General features: G+C 35.7%; 1 protein-coding gene across 1 annotated transcript in view; it reads left to right on the top strand.

Annotated features, from left to right (window-relative positions):
• Positions 1-24,311, top strand: part of REDIC1 (regulator of DNA class I crossover intermediates 1) — a gene marked incomplete at its 3' end in the record, with an annotated part of 58,320 nt that overhangs the window by 31,023 nt on the left and 2,986 nt on the right. Inside the window, 2 exon segments of the mRNA XM_081248142.1 lie at positions 18,057-18,120; positions 24,031-24,113. Of these exon segments, the coding sequence (XP_081104268.1) occupies positions 18,057-18,120; positions 24,031-24,113 (147 nt within the window).

The raw sequence follows: 24,311 nt of genomic DNA, 5'->3' as shown, positions 1-24,311 counted from the left end.
TAGGAGGTGGGTCAAAAAAGATCTTGCTGTGATTTATGTCAAAGATCGTTTTTCCTATGTTTTCCTCTAAGAATTTTATAGTGTCCAGTCTTACATTTAGGTCTTTAATCTGTTTTGAGTTTATTTTTGTGTATGGTGTTAGGGAGTGTTCTAATTTCATTCTTTTACATGTAGCTGTCCAGTTTTCCCAACACAACTAACTGAAGAGGCTGTCTTTTCTCCATTGTATGTTCTTGCCTCCTTTGTCATAAATTAGGTGACTATATGTGCATGGGTTTATCTCTGGTCTTTCCTTTGCCATTGATCTATATTTCTGTTTTTGTGCCAGTACCATATTGTCTTGATTACTGAAGCTTTGTAGTATAGTTTGAAGTCAGGGAGCCAAATTCCTCCAGCTTTGTTTTTCTTTCTCAAGATTGCTTTGAATATTCAGGGTCTTTTGTGTTTCCACATGAGTTGTAAAATTTTTTGCTCTAATTCTGTGAAGAAAGCCATTGATAATTTGATAGGGATTGCATTGAATCTGTAGGTTGCTTTGGGTAGTATAGTCATTTTCACAATATTGAGTCTTCCAATCCAAGAACATGGTATATTTCTCCATCTGTTTATGTCATCTTTGATTTCTTTCATCAGTGTTTTATAGTTTTCTGAGTATAGTTTTTTATAGTTTTCTAAGTCTTTCACCTCCTTATGTGGGTTTTATGTTTTTCTTATTTAATAAATTTATTGATTGATTGATTGATTTTGGGATGCATTGGGTCTTCGTTGCTGTGTGTGGGCTTTCTCTAGTTGTGGAGAGCAAGGGCTACTCTTCATTGAGGTGCACGGGCTTCTCATTACGGTGGCTTCTCTTGTTGTGGAGCATGGGCTATAGGTGCACAGGCTTCAGTAGTTGTGTCTCACAGGCTTTGTTGCTCTGCAGCATGTAGGATCTTCCCAGAGCAGGGCTCGAACCTATGTCCCTGCATTGGCAGGTGGATTCTTAACCACTGTACCACCAGGGAAGTCTCCCTTAGGTAGGTTTATTCCTAGGTATTTGATTCTTTTTGGTGCAATGTTAAGTGGGATTGTTTCCTTAATTTCTCTTTCTGATTTTTCATTGTTAGTGTATAGGAAAGCAAGAGATTTCTGTTTATTTATTTTGTATCCTGCAACCTTACCAAATTCATTAATTAGTTCTAGTAGTTTTCTGGTGGCATCTTTAGGATTTTCTATGTATAGTATCTTATCATCTGCAAACAGTGAAAGTTTTACTTCTTCTTTTCCAATTTGTATTCCTTTAATTTCTTTTTCTTCTCTGATTGCCATGGCTAGGTCTTCCAAAACTATGTTGAATAAGAATGGTGAGATTGGACATCCTTGTCTTGTTCCTGATCTTAGTGGAAACACTTTCAGTTGTTTACCATTGAGTATGATGTTTGCTGTGTGTTTGTCATGTATGGCCTGTATTATGTTGAGGTAGGTTCTGTCTATGCCCACTTTCTGGAGAGTTTTTATCATAACTTGGTGTTGAATTTTGTCAAAAGATTTTTCTGCATCTATTGAGATGATCATATGTTTTTTTTTTAATTTGTTAATATGGTGTATCACACTTGTTGATTTGCATATATTGAAGAATCCTTGCATCCCTGGGATAAATCCCACTTGATCATGGTGTATGATCCTTTTAATATGTTGTTGGATTCTGTTTGCTAGTATTTTGCTCAGGATTTTTGCATGTATGTTCATCAGTGATATTGGTCTATAATTTTTTGTGTGTGATACCTTTTTCTTTTTCTTTCTTTTTTTTTTTTTTGTGGTACACGGGCCTCTCACTGTTGTGGCCTCTCCCATTACAGAGCACAGGCTCTGGATGCGCAGGCTCAGCAGCCATGGCTCACGGGCCTAGCCTCTCCGCGGCATGTGGGATCTTCCTGGACTGGAGCACGCACCCGTGTCCCCTGCATCGGCAGGTGGACTCTCAACCACTGCGCCACCAGGGAAGCCCTGTGATATCTTTTTTCTGATTTTGGTATCAGGGTGATGGTGGCTTCATAGAATGAATTTGGGGGTGTTCCTCCCTCTGCAGTATTTTGGAAGAGTTTGAGAAGGATAGGTGTTACGTTTTCTCTAAATGTTTGATAGAATTTGCCTGTGAAGCCATCTGGTCCTGGACTTCTGTTTGTTGGAAGATTTTTAATTAGTTTCAATTTCATTACTTGTGATAGGTCTGTTTATACTTTTTAATTCTTCCATGTTCAGTCTTGGAAACTTGTAGTTTTCCAAGAATTTGTCCATTTCTTTGTGACTGTCCATTTTATTGTCATATAGTTGTTTGTAGTAGTCTCTTATAATCCTTTGTAGTTTTGTTGTGTCTGTTGTGATTTCTCCTTTTTCATTTCTAATTTTATTGATTTGTGACCTCTCCCTTTTTCTCTTGATGAGTCTGGCCAAGGGTTCAATTTTGTTTATCTTCTCAAAGAACCAGCTTTAGTTTTATTGATCTTTGCTGATGTTTTCTTTGTTTCTATTTCATTTATTTCCGCTCTGATCTTTATGATTTCTTTCCTTCTACTGTCTTGGGTTTTCTTTGTTCTTCTTTCTCTAGTTGCTTTAGGTATAGGGTAGATTGTTTATTTGAGATTTTTATTGTTTCTTGAGGTGAAATTGAATTGCTATAAACTTCCCTCTCAGAACTGCTTTTGCTGCATTTCAGAGGTTTTAGGGGACATGTTTTCGTTTTCATTTGTTTCTGTGTATTTTTTAATTTCTTCTTTGATTTTTCAGTGATATCTTGGTTATTTCATACTGCACTGTTTAGCCTCCATGTATTTGTGTTTTTTATAGTCTTTTTCCTGTAGTTGATTTCCAGTCTCATAGCATCGTGGTCAGAAAAGATGCTTGATACAATTTCAATTTTCTTAAATTTTCTGAGGCTTGATTTGTGACCCAAGATATGATCTATTCTGAGAATGTTCTGTTTGCACTTGAGAAGAAAGTGTATTTTACCCCTTTTGGGTGGAATGTTCTATAAATAATAATTAAACCTATCTGGTTTATTGTGGCATTTAAACCTTGTGTTTCCATATTTATTTTCTCTTTGGATGATCTGTCCATTGGTGTAAGTGGGGTGTTAAAGTCCCCTACTATTATTGTATTACTGTCGATTTCCCCTTTCATGGTTGTTAGCAGTTGCCTTATGTATTGTGGTGCTCCTTTGTTGGGTACATAAACATTTATAATTGTTATATCTTTTTCTTGGATTGATCTCTTGATCATTAGGTAATGTTCTTCCTTATCTCTTGTAACAGTCTTTTTTTTAAAGGCTATGTTATCTGATATGAGTATTGCTACTCCAGCTTTCTTTTGATTTCCATTTGCATGGAATATCTATTTCCATCCCTTCATTTTCAGTCAGTATGTGTCCCTTGTTCTGAAGTGAAGACAGTATATATATGGGTCTTGTTTCTGTATCCATTCAGCCAGTCTGTATATTTTGGTTGGGACATTTAATCCATTTACATTCAAAGTTATTATTGATATGTATGTTCCTATTACCATTTTCTTGATTATTTTGGATTTGTTTTTGTGGGTCTTTTTTTTCTCTTGTGTTTCCCACCTAGAGAAGTTTCTTTAACATTTGTTGTAAAGCTGGTTTGGTGGTGCTGAATTCTATTAGCTTTTTCTTGTCTGAAAAGCTTTTGACTTCTCCATTGAATCTGAATGAGATCCTTGCTGGGTAGATTAATCTTGGTTGTAGGTTTTTCTTTCTCATCACTTTAAGTATATCCTGCCACTCCCTCTAGACTGCAGAGTTTCTGCTGAAAAATCAGCTGATAACCTTATGGGGACTCCTTTGTATGTATTTTTTTTGTTTTTCCCTTGCTGCTTTTAATATTTTTTTCTTCGAATTTAATTTTTGTTAGATTGATTAATATGTGTCTTGGTGTGTTTGCCCTAGGGTGTATCCTTTATGGGACTCTCTGTGCTTCCTGGACTTGGGTGACTATTTCCTTTCCCATATTAGGGAAGTTTTCCACCATAATCTCTTCAAATAGTTTCTCAGACCCTTTGTTTTTCTCTTCTTCTTCTGGGACCCCTATGATTCAAATGTTGGTGCATTCAGTGTTGCCCCAGAGGTCTCTGAGATTGTCTTCAATTCTTTTCATTCTTTTTTCGTTTTTCTGCTCTTGGCAGTTATTTCCACCATTTTGTCTTCCAGCTCACTTATTTGTTCTTCTGCCTTGGTTATTCATTCCTTCCAGTGTATTTTTCATTTCAGTTATTGTGTTGCTCATCTCTGTTCATTTGTTCTTTAGTTCTTCTAGATCTTTGTTAAACATTTCTTGTGTTTTGTCAATCCATGCCTCCATTCTATTTCTGAGATTCTGGATCATCTTTACTATCATTACTTTGAATTCTTTTTCAGGTGGATTCCCTATTTTCTCTTCATTTATTGGTCCTGTAAGTTTTTACCTTGCTCCTTCATCTGTGACATATTTTTTTGCTGTCTCATTTTTTTTTTCTTTATGGGTGGGATTGTGTTCCTATCTTAGTGGTTGTTTGGCCTGAGGCTTCCAACAGTGGAGTTTGTAAGCTGTTGAGTAGAGCTAAGTCTTGGTTCAGGGATGAGGACCTCTGGGAGACTTCACTCCAATGAATATTCCCTGGGGTCTGAGGTTCTCTGTTAGTCCCGTGGTTTGGACTCAGAGCTCCCATCACAGGAGCTTCAGCCCAACTCCTGGCTCGTGAACCAAGATCCTTTTAGAGAAATGATATGCATCCACATTTTAAGCCTCTCTGTCCAGAAGTTCCTTAACTTCAGTCAAGTTCTTTAATCTGGAGAGCTGCTTGCCAGGTGCTTCCCAGACCCCCTCTCTGTGACCGCCAAACTTCTTTTTCCTCCAGACCCTTTAAACTGCCTCTACATATTTTTCTGATTTCCTCTTTCCATTGGTTGTTTAGTAGGATATTGTTTAACTTCTATGTGTTTGTGTTTTTTTACAGTTTTTTTTCTTTTTGTTGATTTCTAATCTCATAGTGCTGTGGTCAGAAAAGATGCTTGATACGATTTCAGTTTTCTTAAATTTCCTGAGGCTCACTTTGTGGCCCAGTGATCAATCCTGGAGAATGTTTCATGTGCACTTGAGAGGAATGTGTATTCTTCTGCTTTTGGATGGGATGCTCTGTAAATATCAGTTAAGTCCACCTGGTCTAATGTGTCATTTAAGGCCTGTGTTTCCTTATTGATTTTCTGTCTGAATGATCTGTCCACTGATGAAATTGGGGTGTTAAAGTTCCCCACTAATATTGTGTTCCTGTCGATTTCTCCCTTTATGGCTGTTAATATTTGTCTTATATACTGAGGTACTCTTATTTGGGTGCATATATATTTACAATTGTTATATCTTCTTCTTGGATTGTTCCCTTGATCATTATGTAATGTCTTTCTTGGTCTCTTGTAAAGTCTTTATTTTAAAGTGTATTTTGTCCGATAGGAGTATTGTGATTCTTTTGATTTTCATTTGCATGGAACACTTCTTCCATCCCCTAATTTTCAGTCTGTATGTGTCCCTAGATCTGAAGTGGGTCTCTTGTAGACAGAAGATATATGGGTCTTGTTTTTGTATCCGTTCAGCCAGTCTCTGTCTTTTGGATGGAGCAATTAATCTGTTTACATTTAAGTAATTATTGATATATATGTATTTATTGCCATTTTGTTAATTGTTTTGTGTTTGTTTTTATTGGTCTTTTTCTTCCCTTCCTCTTTTGTTCTCTTTTCTTGTGATTTGATGGCTAACTTTAGTGTTGTATTTGCATTGCTTATTCTGCTTTATATGTGTATGTATTGTAGATTTTCAGTTTGCAGTTACCATGAGGCTTTGATATAGCAGTGTATATATAAGCAAGATTGTTTTGAGTTGCTTGTCTTTTCATTTCAAATGCCTTTCCAATATCCTGCATTTGTGCTCTCCTCTTCTCACAATTTCTGGTTTTGATACCATATTTTGTACAGATGATTTCCTACATTTACTGTTTGTTTGCCTTTACCAGTGAGCTTTTCCATTAGTAATTTTCCCATTTTTAGTTGTGGCTTATTCTTTTCTGCTTAGAGAAGTTCCTTTAGCATTTGTTGCAAAGCTCGTCTGGTGGTGCTGAATTCTCTTAGCTTTTGCTTCTCTGTAAAGCTTTTGATTTCTCCATTGAATCTGAATTAAAGCCTTGCTCAGTAGAGTATTCTTGGTTGTAGGTTTTTCCCTTTCATCATTTTAATATATTGTGCCACTCCTTCTCGCCTGAAGAGTTTCTGCTGAGATATCAGCTGTTAACCTTATGGGCGTTCCCTTCTATGTTATTTGTTGCTTTTCCCTTGTTGCTTTTAGTATTTTTTCTTTATCTTTAATTTTTGTCAGTTTGATTACTGTGTGTCTCGGCATGTTTCTCCTTGGGTTTATCCTGCCCAGGACTCTCTGTGCTTCCTGGACTTGGGTGGCTATTTCCTTTCCCATGTTAAGGAAGTTTTCGACTATAATCTCTTCAAATATTTTCTCGAGTCCTTTCTCTCTCTCTTCTCTTTCTGGAACCCCTGTAATGCAAATGTTGGTGCATTTAATGTTGTCCCAGAGATCTCTTTGGCAGTCTTCATTTCTTTTCATTCTTTTTTCTTTATTCTGTTCTGCACTGCAGCAGTGATTTCCACCATTCTGTCTTCCACGTCACTTATTCGTTCTTCTGCCTCAGTTATTCTGCTATTGATTCCTTCTAGTCTATTTTTCACTTCAGTTATTGTATTGTTCATCTCTGTTTGTTCTTAATTCTTCTAAGTCTTTGTTAAACATTTCTTGAACCTTCTCAATCCTTGCCTCCATTCTTTTTCCAGCATCTTGGATCATCTTCACTCTCAGTATTCTGAATTCTTTTTCTAGCAGATTGCCTATCTCCACTTCTCTTAGTTGTTCTTCTGGGGTTTTATCTTGTTCCTTCATCTGGGAGGTATTCCTCTGCCTTCTCATTTTGTCTAACTTTCTGTGATTGTGGTTTCTGTTCCACAGGCTGCAGGATTGTAGTTCTTGCTTCTGTCTGTCCTCTGGTGGTTGAGGGTGTGTAAGAGGTTTTGCAGATTTCCTGATAAAGGGACTCCATTGGTGAGTGGAGCTTGGTCTTGTCCCTCTGGTGGGCAGGGCCATGCTCAAGAAACCTTTAAGCAGCCTGTCTGCTGATGGATGGGGCTGTGTTCCTGCCCTGTTTGTTGTTTGGCCTGGGGCACCCAACACTTTTGAGTGGGGCTAATGGCAGCCTCTGGGAGTATTCTCTAAAAGAATACTCCCCAGAACTGCCACTGCCAGTGTCTTTGTCCCCACAGTGAGCCATAACCACTCCCTGCCTCTGCAGGATACCCTCCAATATTAGCAGGTAGGTCTGGCCGTATCATTTATGAGGTCACAGCTTTTTTCCCCTGGGTTCTGTTCCACACAGAACCTTCTGTGCCCCCTTCAAGAGTGGAGTCTCTGTTTCCTCCAGTTCCATGGATTTTCTGTGACCAAACCCCACAGGCTTTCAAAGCCAGATTCCCTTGGGGCTCCTCCTCCATTGCTGGACCCCCAGGCTGGGAAGACTGACATGGGGCTCAGGACTTTCACTCCTGCAAGAGGGCCTCTGTGGCACAATTGCTCTCCAGTCCATGGGTCACCCACCTGGCTGGTATGGTGTTTGATCTTATCGTGATTGTGCCCCTCCTAACGTCTCATTGTGGCTTCTTCTTTGTCTTAGGCTGTAGGGTATCTTTTTTGGTAGGTTCTAGCATTTTTCAGTCCATGGTTGTTCAGCAATTAGTTGTGATTTTGGTGTTTCTGTAAGAAGGGATGAGTCCACATTCTTCTACTTCACCATCTTGAGCTAAAGATAAAAGCTCTACATTTTTATTTCCCTCCCCCATTTTGTTTTCGATGTCACACCTTACTTCTTCTTATCTTGTGTATCTATTAACAAGTTACTGTAGTTGTTATTTTTACTACTTTTGTCTTTTAACTTTCATACTAGTTTTATAAGTGATTAACCATCCTTACAGCATTAGATTATTCTAAATTTTACATATTTACCTTTACCAGTGAGATTTATACTTTCACATATTTTTGTGTTACTAATTACTGTTATTTTGTCTTAAAGAAGTTCTTTTAACATTTCTTTTAAGGCCAGTCTAGTGGTGAAAAACTCCTTTAGTTTTTGCCTTCTGGAAAACTCTTTATCTCTTCTTCTAATCTGAAGAACAGATTTTCCAGGTAGAGTATTGTTGGTTGGTAGTTTTTTTTTTTTCTTCCTGCAATTTGAATATATTGTGCCACTCCTTTCTGGACTGCAAAGTTTATGCTGAAAAACCTGCTGATAGTCTTATGAGGTTTCCCTTATACTTAACAAGTTGTTTTTCTCTTGCTTTTAAGACTGTCTCCTTGTTTTTAACTTTTGATAAGTTAATTATAATGTGTCCTGGTGAGAGTCTCTTTGGATTCATCTTATTTGGAACTTTATTGTCTTCTTGGATCTAGAGGTATGTTTCCTTCCCCACGTTAGGGAATTTATTGGCCATAATTTTTTCAAACCAGTTTTCTGCCCTTTTTTCTTCTTCTTTTCATTTTTGGACCCCTATAATGTGAATATTGGTCCACTTGATATTGTCCCATAAGTCCCTTACGCTATTTTCACTTTTTTTCATTCCTTTATCTTTTTTGCTACTCTGATTTGATGAATTCCTTTGCCTTATTTTGAATCTTCTGATCACTTCTTCAGCTTAATCTGGTCTTCTGTTGAACCTTTCTGTTGTATTTTTCGGTTCACTTATTGTATTCTTCAGCTCTGATTTCTGTTTGGTATTTTCTTGTATTTTCTGTTTCTTTGTTGAAATTCTCACTTAGCTCATGTGCTGATCTCCTGACCTCAGCGAGCAGTTTTATGGCTGTTATTTTGTAAGGTATAAGCTAAATTGCTTATCTCCATTTCATTAAGGTCTTCTTCTGAGGCTTTATCTTTTTCTTTCATCTGGAAAAGATTCTTCTGTTTCTTCATTTTCCCTGACACTCTTTGTTGGTTTTTATGCATTAGAGAAAACAGCTACCTCTTCTAGTCTTGAAAGAGTGGCCACATGCAGGGGATGATCACTATGTTTCGACCTCACCCTAGGTCTTTGTTGTCTCTCAAACCTTTGTGATTGTCCAAGCAACCTAGTTCATTTTTAGTGGCTCCCAGTTGAGGGTGTGCCAAAACCACCAGGTTCCTAAAGGGGAAGATCTCAGTCAAAACATAGATTTAGTCTGATTGGAAGCCGGACCCTCTGCTAACAGCTTTTAAAGTACACAAATATGCCTCTTCCATGAGAAAACTTTAAGATGGCAATTTCTTTCTGCTCCCTCTGCTCTGAGACCTGTTGTGATAGCCAGTTGAGAACTGTTTCTTTGTTTGCTACCATCCCATTGAACCTGTGAAAACAAGCGCTGCTGACCACCAGAGCCAGGCTATCAAGGGATGTGTCCTTTGGGCAGCAGCCTCAAAAGTCAGGATCTCAGATGTGTGCACAAACTCTTTTCTGGGAGATACCAATGTCAACTGAAAAAAATGCACAACCTAAAAACTGAGAATTATGTTTTATACAGCAGGCATACTGAAGACTTAAGCCCAGGGGACAGCCTCTCAGATAGCTCTGAGGAACTGTTCTTTAGAGGTAAGGGAAGAGCCAGGATACATAGGAGTTTTTGGAAAAACAAACAACAAACAAACAGATAGTCAGAACATCAAAGGATTACTGTTAATTAAAGAAAAAACAGACATCTCAAGTTAATAATATAACACTTTTCTATGTGTGGGAAGATGCAAGTGTCTGGGCTCATTGAAATAATTCCTTTGATATGCACCTTAACTGTCTAGGTCCAGTATCCTGTTTTCTCTATCCTGAATCCCTCAGGGTGCACCTGTGGGTGCAGGAGGTTGGGGAGGCTGCAGTAGCTGACGGCTTGATGGCTGCAACATCCTTTGTTTACTGATTTAACAAGTGATATTCTTTGTGACAACCTAGAATAAGGCAGAGGGAAAGCGTAAAGATGGCACCTGCTCGTCTCTGTGGTCTTTGAAAAGTATTTCATTCTGTCTCTAAATGTGTGTCAAATAAGAAGCCTATTCCTGAGGCTGAAGATTTAAGATAAGCAAATAAGCCTCTCTCACGGAAACATTCAGTGTATGTTTCAGTCTGCTACCTCTGTGCTGTGCCCTGGGGGAATAACTGGTTAAGAATTCTTTCTCCATTTGTTACAGTGCTATAGGACCTACAAATGTAAGACCCATTGGCTACCAGAGCAAGGCAGACAAGGGGTGGAAACTACAAAAACTGGGGCACAGATGTGTGTACAGGCTCATCTCTGGGAGCAAGGCAGAGGGAGAGCATGAAGATAGTGCCTAGACTCTGAGGTCTCTGGAGAGGATTACAGTCTGCTCTTAGATATGAGTTTAATTAGAAGCCTTCTGTTCAGGTCACATCTATGAAGATAAACTAATAGGCTTCTTTCACAGAAAGATTGGGTATGTCAGTGGGCTACCTCTGCTCTAGGCCCTGGGTAATAGTCTTGTGGAGCTTGTGCAAACACTTTGAGAACTGTTTGTCAGTTTGCTATAGTCTTGTGGATCTCATGGACAAAGGCTTCACTGGCTTTCAAATCTTGATGTTTGGGAGGCTCATCTCTCCGTTGCAGGTCTTAGAAGTTCAGGAACCAAATATGAGGTTCGAACCATTAGTTCTTCATGGAGAAACTTGTAGTAAGTTCCTTCCTGATTGTGGGTTGCTGCACCTGGAGTGGGGTTTATGGTGTCTCAGCATAATCTGAGATTGAGTCTCAGCCTGTCCTACCTGCTTCAATGTAGGTTTTTTTCTAATTTGGCCAATGTGTGGGAGGCTCTTGGCTAGTTGGGTTTTTTTGGGGGGAGGGGAGGTTCTTTTAGAAGAAATTGTTCCGTGTGTAGCTGTAGATTCAGTGTGTCCATGGGAGAAGGTGAGTTCAGGATACCTCTACATTGCCATCTTTAACTGCAACTTATTTAATTTTAAAATAGTAGAGGAATACAGTTTAAATATGATTGTTTAAAATGGGAGGATAATCACTAGAGAAATGGAGACACATGGAAGAACTTCAGAATGCAAAACAGTGGGGATGTCACAGTAGGAAACCTGATCAAGGTGGGAAAAAAATGAGAACACTTCTACATAAACAATAAATGTAAAATGTAAGGAATGAATCCCGCTTAGCAATATATTAAATTTTATTAGAGGGCTGGTGTTTCTTATCAAGATTAGAGGAATATCAAATTGAGGAGACGAATATCTCTACATATTTTTCAGGAAACATGTAGAACATAATAATAAAGGTTGAAAATAAAAAGATAGCAAAAGATATGTATATAAAGAAAATATATAGTATTAAGGGCAGTATAAATGCAATAAATGCCCATTTAGAGAAGAGAAGAAGAGGATATAGAAAGTTACTGATCCATACCAATTATGAAATCCTGCTGAGCAGGCATTGTGAAGACTTGCTGAACCTAGAGAATGGGGGAAATTCCTTGAATAATTCAGTTTTGTTTTGTTTTTTCTATTTGGGCTGCTCTTTTTCTGTTTTTCTCTATCAAAAGATCTGAAGTTGGCATTGGAGTATATGTCTACCTTGGGGTCTGTGTAGCTTTCTCAGCTTGTGGGTTCCTGGTACAAGTTTGAGACTTGAATGTTTTAAGGATTGAGCCTACAATACTTTTTTTTTATACAGCAGATTCTTATTATTCATCTATTTTATACACATCAGTGTATACATGTCAATCCCATTCTCCCAATTCATCACGCCACCACCACCACCCCCCGCCGCTTTTCCCTCTTGGTGTCCATACATTTGTTCTCTACATCTGTGTCTAAATTTCTGCCCTGCAAACTGGTTCATCTGTACCATTTTTCTAGGTTGCACATATATGCGTTAATATACAATATTTGTTTTTCTCTTTCTGACTTACTTCACTCTGTATGACAGTCTCTAGATTCATCCACATCTTTACAAATGACCCAATTTCGTTCCTTTTTATGGCTAATATTCCATTGTATATATGTACCACATCTTCTTTATCCATTCGTCTGTCGATGGGCATTTAGGCTGCTTCCATGACCTGGCTATTGTAAATAGTGCTGCAGTAAACACTGGGGTGCACGTTGTCTTTTTGAGTGATGGTTTTCTCAGGGTATATGCCCAGTAGTAAGATTGCTGGGTCATATGGTAGTTCTCTTTTTAGTTTCATAAGTAACCTCCATACTGTTCTCCATAGTGGCTATATCAATTTACATTCCCAACAACAGTGCAAGAGGGTTCCCTTTTCTCCACACCCTCTCCAGCATTTGTTGTTTGTGGATTTTCTTATGATGCCCATTCTAACTGGTGTGAGGTGATACCTCACTGTAGCTTTGATTTGCATTTCTCTAATAATTAGTGATGTTGAGCAGCTTTTCATGTGCTTCTTGGCCATCTGTATGTCTTCTTTGGAGAAATGTCTATTTAGGTCTTCTGCCCATTTTTGGATTGGGTTGTTTGTTTTTTTTAATATTGAGCTGCATGAGCTGTTTGTATATTTTGGAGATTAATCCTTTGTCTGTTGATTTGTTTGCAAATATTTTCTCCCATTCTGATGGTTGTCTTTTCGTCTTGTTTGTAGTTTCCTTTGCTTTGCAAAAGCTTTTAAGTTTAATTAGGTCCCATTTGTTTATTTTTATTTTTATTTCCATTACTCTAGGAGGTGGATCAAGATCTTGCTGTGATTTATGTCAGAGTGTTCTTCCTATGTTTTCCTCTAAGAGTTTTATACTGTCGGGTCTTACATTTAGGTCTCAAATCCATTTTGAGTTTATTTTTGTGTATGGTGTTAGGGAGTGTTCTAATTTCATTCATTTACATGTAGCTGTCCAGTTTTCCCAGCACCACTTATTGAAGAGACTGTCTTTTCTTCATTGTATATCCTTGCCTCCTTTGTCATAGATTAATTGATCATAGGTGGGTGGGTTTATCTCTGGGCTTTCTATCCTGTTCCATTGATCTATATTTCTGTTTTTGTGCCGGTACCATACTCTCTTGATTACTATAGCTTTGTAGTATAGTCTGAAGTCAGGGAGTCTGATTCCTCCAGCTCCGTTTTTTTCCCTCAAGACCTCTTTGGCTATTCGGGGTCTTTTGTGTCTCCATACAAATGTTAAGATATTTGGTTCTACTTCTGTGAAAAATGCCATTGGGAATTTGATAAGGATTGCATTGAATCTAGATTGTTTTGGGTAGTATAGTCACTTTCACAATATTGATTCTTCTAATCCAAGAACATGGTATATCTCTCCATCTGTTGGTATCATCTTTAATTTCTTTCAACAGTGTCATATAGTATTCTGCATACAGGTCTTTTGTCTCCCTAGGTAGGTTTATTCCTAGGTATTTTATTCTTTTTGTTGAAATGGTAAATGGGAGTGTTTCCTTAATTTCTCTTTGAGATATTTCATCATTAGTGTGTAAGAATGCAAGAGATTTATGTGCATTAATTTTGTATCCTGCAACTTTACCAAATTCATTGATTAGCTCTAGTAGTTTTCTGGTGGCATCTTTAGGATTCTCTATGTATAGTATCATGTCATCTGCAAACAGTGACAGCTTTACTTCTTCTTTTCCAATTTGTATTCCTTTTTATTTCTTTTTCTTCTCTGATTGCCATGGCTAGGACTTACAAAACTATATTGAATAGTGGTGAGAGTGGACATCCTTGTCTTGTTCCTGATCTTAGAGGAAATGCTTTCAGTTTTTCACAGTTGAGAATGATGTTTGCTGTGGGTTTGTTTTCTGATTTGGATTCCTTTTCTTTCTTTTTCATCTCTGATTGCTGTGGCTAAAACTTCCAAAACTATGTTGAATAATAGTGGTGAGAGTGGGCAACCTTGTCTTGTTCCTGATCTTAGAAGAAATGGTTTCAGGTTTTCACCATTGAGAACAATGTTGGCTGTGAGTTTGTCATATATGGCCTTTATTATGTTGATGTAGGTTACCTCTAGGCCCACTTTCTGGGGAGTTTTTTTATCATAAATGGGTATTGAATTTTGTCAAAAGCTTTTTCTGCATCTACTGAGATTATCATATGGTTTTTATTCTTCAATTTGTTAATAAGGTATATCACATTGATTGATTTGCATATATTGAAGAATTCTTGAATCCGTGGGATAAATCCCACTTGATCATGGTGCATGATCCTTTTAATATGTTGTTGGATTCTGTTTGCTAGTATTTTCTGAAGATTTTTGCATCTGTATTCATCAGTGATATTGGTCTGTAATTTTCTTTTTTTTGTAGTGTCTTCGTCTGCTTTTGTTATCAGGGTGATGGTGGCCTCATAGAATGAGTTTGGGACTGTTCCTTCGTCTGCAAATTTTTGGAATTGTTTGAGATGGATGTGTGTTAGCTCATCTCTAAATGTTTGACAGAATTCACCTGTGAAGCCATCTAGTCCTGGGCTTTTGTTTGTTGGAAGATTTTTAATCACCATTTCAATTTCATTATTTGTAATTGGTCTGTTCATATTTTCTATTTCTTGGTTCAGTCTTGGAAGGTTATACCTTTCTAAGAATTTGTCCATTTCTTCCAGGTTGTCCATTTTATTGGCATAGGGTTGCTTGTAGTAGTCTCTCAGGATGCTTTGTATTTCTGTGGTGTCTGTTCTAACTTCTCCTTTTTCATTTCTAATTTTATTGATTTGAGTCCTCTCCCTCTTTTTCTTGATGAGTCTGGCTAATGGTTTATCAAATTTATCTTCTCAAAGAACCACTTTTTAATTTTATTGATCTTTGCTATTGTTTTCTTTGTTTCTATTTCATTTATTTCTGCTCTGATCTTCATGATTTCTTTCCTTTGCTAACTTTGGGTTTTGATTGTTCTTCTTTCTCTAGTTCCTTTAGGTGTAAGGTTAGATTGTTTATTTGAGATCTTTCTTGTTTCTTGAGGTAAGCTTGTATAGCTATAAACTTCCCCCTTAGAACTGCTTTTGCTGCCTCCCATGGGTTTTGGATCATCGTGTTTCCATTGTCATTTGTCTTTAGGTATTTTCTGATTTCCTCTTTGACTTCTTCAGTGATCTCTTGGTTATTTAGTAACGTATTGTTTAGCCTCCGTGTGTTTGTGTTTTTTTCCCTGTAACTGATTTCTAATCTCATAGCACTGTGGTCAGAAAAGATACTTGATATGATTTCAATTTTCTTAAATTTACTGAGGCTTGATTTGTGACCCAAGATGTGATCTATCCTGGAGAATGTTCTGTGCGCACTTGAGAAGAAAGTGTAATCTGCTGTTTTGGGATGGAATGTCCTAGAAATATCAATTAAATCCATCTGGTCTATTGTGTCATGTAAAGCTTGTATTTCCTTTTTAATTTTCTCTTTGAATGATCTGTCCATTGGTGTAAGTGCGGTGTTAAAGTCCCCCACTATTATTGTGTTACTGTCGATTTCATCTTTCATAGCTGTTAGCAGTTGCCTTATGTATTGAGGTGCTCCCATGTTGGGTGCCTATATATTTATAATTGTTATATCTTCTTCTTGGATGGATCCCTTGATCCTTATGTAGTGACTTCCTTGTCTCTTGTAACATTCTTTATTTTAAAGTCTATTTTGTCTGATATGAGTATTGCTACTCCCGCTTTCTTTTGATTTCCATTTGCAGGGAATATCTTTTTCCATCCTCTCACTTTCAGTCTGAATGTGTCCCTAGGTCTGAAGTGGGTCTCTTTTAGACAGCATATATATGGTTCTTGTATTTGTATCCATTCAGCAAGGCTGTGTCTTTTGGTTGGAGCATTTAATCCATTCACGTTTAAGGTAATTATCAATATGTATGTTCCTATTACCATTTTCTTAATTGTTTTGGGTTTGTTTTTGTAGGTCCTTTTCTTCTCTTGTGTTTTCCACTTAGAGAAGTTCCTTTAGCATTTGTTGTAGAGCTGGTTTGGTGTTGCTGAATTCTCTTAGCTTTTGCTTGTCTATAAAGCTTTTGATTTCTCCATCGAATCTGAATGAGGTGCTTGCCGGGTAGAGTAGTCTTGGTTGTAGGTTCTTCCCTTTCCTCACTTTAAGTATATGATGCCTCTCCCTCTGGCTTGTAGAGTTTCTGCTGAGAAATCTGCTGTTAACCTTATGGGAGCTCCCTTGTATGTTATCTGTCCATTTTCCCTTACTGCTTTCAGTACTTTTTCTTTGTCTTTAATTTTTGCCAATTTGATTACTATGTGTCTCGGTGTGTTTCTCCTTGGGCTTTTCCTGTATGGGACTCTCTGCACTTCCTGGACTTGGCTGGCTATTTCCTTTCCCATGTTAGGGAAGTTTTCGACTATAATCTCTTCAAATATTTTCTCGGGTCCTTTCCCTCTTCTCCTTCTGGGACCCCTGTAATGCAGATGTTGTTGAGTTTAATGTTGTCCCAGAGTTCTCTTAGACTGTCCTCATTTCTTTTCATTCTTTTTTCTTTATTCTGTTCTGCAGCAGTGAATTCCACCATTCTGTCTTCCAGGTCACTTATCCCTTCTTCTGCCTCAGTTATTCTGCTTTTGATTCCTTCTAGTGTATTTTTCTTTTCAGTTATTGTATTGTTCTTCTCTGTCTGTTTGTTCTTTAACTCATCTAGATCTTTGTTAAACATTTCTTGCATCTTCTTGATCTTTGCCTCCATTCTTTTTCCGAGCTTGTGGATCATCTTCACTATCATTATTCTGAATTCTTTTTCTGTAAGGTTGCCTATCTCCCCTTCATGTAGTTGTTTTTCTGGGGTTTTATCTTGTTCCTTCATCTGGTACATAGCCCTCTGCCTTTTCATCTTTTCTGTCTTTCCATGAATGTGGGTTTTTTTCCACAGGCTGCAGGATTGTACTTCTTCTTGCTTCTGCTGTCTGTCCTCTGAAAATTCAATACTTTTTAAATGGTTGAATAATGGGGTTAGAGAAGAGGTTCTGCTCTATCAAGTTATTCAGGACCTCTAGCTGCTATGGACTCTGCTGTCTTTTATCTGGTAGCTTTCCATGTTTGCAATGTATGTTGAATCAGAGGGAAAAGGAAGTGCGGGATTATGGAGAAAATTTTTATAGACCAAGACTGGTAGTGTTCTGCACCATATTTGCCAATGACCAGAACTTAAGTCATTTGTTCAAACCAACTACAAGGGAGGCTAGGAAATGTAGTTTAGCTGTATGACTAAAAGGAAAGGGAAACATGTTTGATTGAGCAGCCAGACAGTTTCTCTTTTATACTAACTATCTATCTAAAAAACTGTATCCCACCAACAGAGAATATTTATTTTCTATGACTCCATGGTACATTTATAAACATAATTCATATATAATAATAAGCCATAAAGAAACTATAAGATATTTATCTATGGAGAGATTTATAGCCACATTCTCTAGTAAAAAATCATTAAAGTAGTAATCAACAGCAACAGCAAAAGGTGTTTAACCTCCCTTACCTTCTTGGAAATTAAGAAACACTATGGGTTTAACAATGAAAAAGAAAAAATCAAAAAAAAAAAGCAAATTACATAAAAATTGATGAAAATCAAAGCCAGTGGTGTGTTATAAAGAAAAATTTTACCTCTAAGAGCTTTTATTATTTAGAAAACCTGAAAGTAAATGAACTGATATCCAACTTAAGAAATTAGAAAGAGAATAACAGAATAGATCTTCAAATTGCTTTAATATCTTTGTCTTTTTTCAACTACATTTGCTAAGGTTACCTGAAGCCTTTCCTTTTTGTCAATAATTTATTTCTTGGTAAATGTCTATTCTGTTGCTTGCTGCTTCTAAACCAATTTATATTTTATTTCATTTTATTGTTCATCACAGGCAAATTTTTCTTTGCGATTTTAAAATCATCTTAGTTGAATTAAAGTAATATGAAAGAAGAATGCTATAAGATGAATTGGTGTGGTTAAAAAGAAACTATAACTAGGTATTATTTTATATTATTTGGAGTTGTTAAAATTTTGTTTTTCTTCTAGATTCTGATGGAAGAAGGAGGAATGTGTTCTTTAAAAGGCGGGATAACATCTACTAAGAAAACCTGTCAGTATAACTATAAATGAATTTTATTCTTTTAAAAAACAACATTTTAACAGAAATTAGTTAAATTTTAAGGTTTTTTTAGAGATTTGCCAGCAGATATATTTTATAAGTATCTTAGAATATATTAATAATGCAATTGGCTCTTTAAAATTAATGTTATCTTCTATAAAATTATACATGATGAGGATATATTATATATATGTACAACTTACTGAATAATAAACAGTTACCTTTGTACTTAGTTTGTATAGTAGTTTAAGAAATAATACATAATCAGTACTTTTGAATATCTTCTCAATTGCATTTCCTATCCTGCCCCCTAGTGGTAACTCTTTTCCCGAATTTGTTTTTTGTGATAGCACATATAGACTTTTCCAATTGCTTGCTTTTGAGCTTTCTGCAACAAATTGAGGCAAACTCTATACATTTTTCTGCAACTTACTTTTTGTTCACCCAGTAATATGTTTTGAGGTTCAATCACCCTGACACTTGTGATTCTAATACAGTTCATCATTTGTTTTCACCTATATAGCCTTCTATTGTGTGAATGTAGCACGATCTATGTATGCATCTTCTGACAAAGATTATTTGAGTTGTTTTTAATATTTTGCTATGATAAACAATGCTACTTTGACAATTTTTGACATTTCTCCTGGCACACATGTATAAAAGTTTCTTCTAGGATATAATTCTAGAAGTAGAATTGGCTAGTTCATATGATATGCACTCTTCTAGGTAATGCAAAATTGTTTTCCAAAGTAGATGTGCCAGTTTAAACTCCCACTAGCAATAGGTAAAGAATCTTAGCTGTTACATATTCTTACTAACACTGGGTCAGCTTTTTATCATTGTTGGCAATGTGATATCTCATTGCAATTTCAATTTATATTTCCCATTATTGATTAGGCTCATTGGCCACCCATATTTCATCTGTGAAATGTCTTTCATGTCTATTGTCTGTGTTTCTTTTAGGAAGTTTGGCTTTCTTTATGGGATGTGTCTTTTGTATATCTTAGTCCTTTATAACTTTTATATATCCTAGATTCAGATTGCTTGTAGACTCCTGTGTAGCAGATATTTCATATTTGAGTAGCAGATATTTCATATTTGAGTGGTCTTTTTATTCTATATTGTCTTTTTATTGACAGCACTTTCTGGCACTTTTTAGATATTTTGCAGTGGAATGATTCTTCAGCATATCTAGTCTATTGGGATACCTAGAAATCTGTATGGATTTTTTCCTTTTTTACTTAATTTAATTTTTTTAAGATGTAAAGCATTAATTTGGTTTCTATCCCTCTCCTGTCTGCCCTATTTCCTTCTGCCTCATGTGAGTAGCTATTTTTTGTTGGTTTACTGTTTATCGTTCCAGTGGACTTTTTTTCTAAATAAAGCCTGATGTGTATAAATGCACATATATTTGTGTCTTAGTTCCCTGCTCTTTGCACTCTAAATGTAATGTAGGATATTTTATTTAATACAGTATATTTTATAGATGAATTAAATGGATTTATTTAATAAATTTTCTGTAGATTTCCTCATATTAGTACTGGACATTTATTCATCCTTTATTTATGCCCATTGTGGATGATCTATAGTTTACTCAGTCAGTGCCCTGTTGGTGGACATTTAGGTTGTTTCAAGTATCTTTCTTACAAACAATGTGCAGTGAACAACTTTGGACACATATTTCTTAACTGTGGAGGTACATTTTCAGGGTAATTTCTAGAAGTGGGATTGCTGAGTCAAAGAGATACATTGTGGGGTGTTTTTTTGATAGTTATTGCCAAAATTTGATTTTGATAGAAATTTCCAAATTCCCCATTGCATCATTTTGTAATCCTACCGGAAATGTGCTTTTTATTCCACAGCCTCACCAACAGGGATTGTGGTCAAACTTAGGAATTTTTGTGAATCTTATAAAGATATATAGATAGAAGTTTCAGTTTGCACTTCTTTTTCTATGAGTGCAGTTGAGCATCTTTTAAAAATGTGTAATGGCTATTTGTGATTTTTTTCCTGTGAACTCTCCATTCATGTTCTTAGGCCCATTGAGATTTTACATCTTTTTCTTGATAGTTAAGAGCTCTTTATATATTAATATTAAAGAGATTTAGTTCTTTGTAATGTGTCACAAATACTTTCTGCTAGTTTATTATTAATTTTTGATTTATTTTGTCTGTTTTTACTTTGCTTATGGTGTCTCCTGCTTTGCAAAAGTCTTAACATTTTTAATGTAGCTAATATTATCAATCTTTTATACCTTTGGATTTAATTAGGAAGACTGTTTACACTCCCTGGTTGCAAATGAATTCACTTATATTTTCTTCTAGTATTAGTATGATTTTATATTTTTGTACTTAGAGTTTATCCTGTTTTAGGAGTTTATCCTGATTCGAGTTTTTAAAAATGCATCTTTTCCCTAGGTATTTGTAATACTACCTTTTTATGTATCAACTTCCCATATATACTTCCGTCTGTTCTGGGGCTTTCTTTATCATTCCATTGATCTTTCCTAATCTTCATGTGCTAATATCACATTATTTTTATTATGATTACTTTATACTATGTTTAATTTCTAAGAGTTACACCTCCCTTTGCACTTCTTAAAGAATTTTTCTGGCTATTTTTGATTAATTTTACATGTAAACTTTAAAGTCAACTTGTGTAACTTCAAGGAAATGGTTTTTTTTTTGGTGGGGGTAGTGCAGTGCTTGGCATGTGGGATCTTAGTTCCCCGACCAGGGATCAAACCTGTGCCCCCTACAGTGGAAGTGCGGAGTCTTAACCACTGGACCACTGGGGAAGTCCCGCCAAGGAAACGTTTCAATTTTTATTGGGAAAGTACTAAATGTATACATTAATTAAGTGTGAATTGTCACCCTAATGATGTTGAGTAGCCCTATATAAGAATAAGGATGCCTTTTTATTAATTCAGTCTAATTTTATATCTTTAATAGTTGTTTAAAATGCCTTTATGCACTTTAACGTTTTCCTCAAGCAGATTCTGCATGTTCTTTATTAGATTTAGCTGTAGATACTTTTCGTTGTTTTTGTTGCTACTTTAGTGTGAATGTACATCACATGTTTCTACATTAAGTAAGAGTCTGGATTTTGGACTTAGGCACGTGTGTGTTGATTGTTTTATTGAGAGTTTTTTTAGAGGTGATTTTGAGGCAATTAGTAATTTGGGGAAGAGTGATTATTGGCATCTGTAGAAATGATTATTATCTTTCCCTCATATATCTCTTTTTGTACCCCAAAACACATAACATAAAATTCACCCTTCCAACAATTTCAAAGGGTACAGTATACCTCTCCTTCCCCCCAGCCTCTGACAACCACTATTCTGTTTCTATGAGTTTGAATATAAGTGTAATCATACAATATACAAATATTGTATGTAATCATACAATATTTATCTTTTTGTGACATTTCACTTAGCATAATGTTTTCAAGGTTCATCCATGTTGTAGCATACAACAGGATTTCCTTCTTTTATAATGCTGAATAATATTCCATAGTATGTGTAAACCACATTTTCTGTATCCATTCTTTTGTCGATAGACATTTAGGTTGCTTCCACCTCTTGGCTATTATAATTCTGCAGTGAACATGGGTGTGCAAATATCTCTTCAAGATTCTGTTTTCAATTCTTTTGGATATATCCCTAGAAATGGGATTGCTGGATCATATGGAAGTTCTGTTTTTAAATTTTTGAAGAACAATTCATACTGTTTTTCATATCAGCTACAACATTCTACATTCCCACAAATAGTGCACCAGGGTTCCAACTCCTCCAAATCAGTGCCAACACATTATTTTCTGTTTTTTTTTTTCAATAAGTAGCCATCTTAATGGGTGTGAGGTGATATCTCATTGTGGTGTAGATCTTTTAAAATGGTGAATTTTGCTAATGGATTTTGTGACATGGACCATTCTAGCATTCCTAAAATAAATCTCACCAAGTCATGATGAATTATGATTAAGTTTGCTGTTCTATTTAATTTTTAAATTTTTTGTTCTTTAATTTTAAATTTAAATGTTTTAATATTTATATACAATTTTTGCATTGATCCTATAAGTGAGATTGGCCTATAATATGTACGTGTGTGTGTATGTACATGTTTAATCTTTCTCAGATTTTGTAATTAGTGTTATGTCAGATTCACAAAAAATTTTCTAAGTTCATACACATAAAAATTGAGGCTATTTGAAAGCTTTCTTGAAATTTGAATCACTTGCCTCTTCAACACAGTGCCACTGTTTTATTGCAGATCCTCATCACTTCATAACTTGATTATTGAGTTAATCTCCTAACAATCTGCTTTCATATAGTTTCACCCTTCTTTAATTAATCCCCAATTAGCTGCCTTGGTAGACAGTCTAAAATTGATTTTGTATTAAAGTGCACCTCTACACTTTCTTTTCCCCCATCCCATATGCTATTTTTCATCTTGTCTTTTGGGAAATTGTTTATTCATCTTCCAAAACCCATTCTTTATCTTGTGCTTTCTCTATTACTCTTCACTAAACCTTTTTTCCCTAGAGCTCATCACACTTAGGTCTCTACCACTTTTGTACCTTCTATGACTTCTATTGTTGGGCTTAATTTTGTGACTATTTTTTAAAAGTAAATGTCTTTTTCTCCATCTCAAGAGTCTGAATACTTTGAGCATTATGGCCACATATTCCTAAAAACTACTAAGTGACTTATATAAGGTAATTACTCAATAAGTGTTTAATTTCCATTTTAATCTACATATCCTTTCTTACACTGTTAGAGGTAAGACATTCATTTAACAGACATTTGTCTTCTCTACTAATAACTATGGGTTTACTATACTTATGAACTGAATGAACCTTGTTGTGGGGGAATGCCCTTAGATCATGTTGTTAGTAAAATCTTACTGTTCACTTTTCTTTTCTCTGCTTTCCACTGTTGAGGAGAGCCTGCTTTGGTAGGGTATAAATTCCTTCTAGAATGATTAACTAAGGGTAACTGAATTTACCTAAGTTCTCTCTACCTCTCAGCTGACTGACGGTTAGATTCTGTTACAGAAGGCATCAGATCTGATCTGAGGTATGAATAGTAGTCATGGTCTGTTGTGTATGGGAGGACATGTGATTTAATATGTGTTGTTGCACCACATTCCATTACCTTTTTCTTTTTCTTTTTTTTTTTTGGATAGCAAATTCATTTTCACAAAAAAGAAGAGGAATGGTTGAAGCTACTGTTGATCTATAGTATTTATGTATTCTAGGGAGTCATGACCTACTTTTCAGGCCCATTTTTAAACTTTACTTGTAATCATAAGAGAACACATTAGGCAGATAATGAAAGAATAACATACTGGTTGCTTTGAGTTGAGTTTTTTTACATACAGCTTTTTAAAAAATAAATTTAACAGTGTCACAATCACCATCAAATTTCAATAGATTATATATCTTCTTATATTATTTTGAATTCATAACTGGCTTTAAAATTCTATAGTTATGAAATCATATTAAAGGTTAAATATAGTTTTGATTGTGTGATAGAACTTCATTTACTCAATTAGCAAATATCTGGTACCTTAACTTGGCTTATTTCTCCTTCCTACAGATTGACACTTTAAATTATTTGCTCATAAAAAATGGTTCATTGTATTGGAAAAAATCAATTCAATTTCCTCTGTTCTCCTTTCTTCCCTTACGTTAGGTACCCTCATTTTACTTGTAGATACACATCTTTTACATGTAGAATAAATCCATAATACCCTGTCAAAAATGCAAGCTGCCACATATCCAAAATTTTAACTTTTAAAATGCTCTATAGTATGTTAGCTAAACTTATTTACCAGCAGCTATCTTCTGCCTATGTACATATTAATAGGTACCATTCTTCACAAATTAAATTTTTATTTTCAGATCTTGATTCTTCACAGAGTAGTCAGTCTACCAGTTGCTCCCCAAGGCCAGCAGATAGTTGTTTCAGTTCTAGTTCAGAGATGGTAAGTTATACTCTTTTTTTTTTTTTTGCTTGTTAATATATGCTATACTAATTTAGAATGATTTGTATTTCTCATAGTTTACTTTTTCATTCTGAAAAAAAATAGTTGAGATAATAGTGAAAATAAATGTAAACAAAAATGTGAAAATATTAAAAATGTAAGAAGAATGTAAATTAAAATGTAAGTGAGCATCATTCA

Source organism: Mesoplodon bidens (assembly GCF_964165515.1).
Source record: "Mesoplodon bidens genome assembly, chromosome: 11".
Taxonomy (NCBI): Eukaryota; Metazoa; Chordata; class Mammalia; order Artiodactyla; family Ziphiidae; genus Mesoplodon; species Mesoplodon bidens.
Note: the sequence above shows the minus strand (reverse complement) of the source record. Positions and strands in the feature narration are given on the sequence as shown.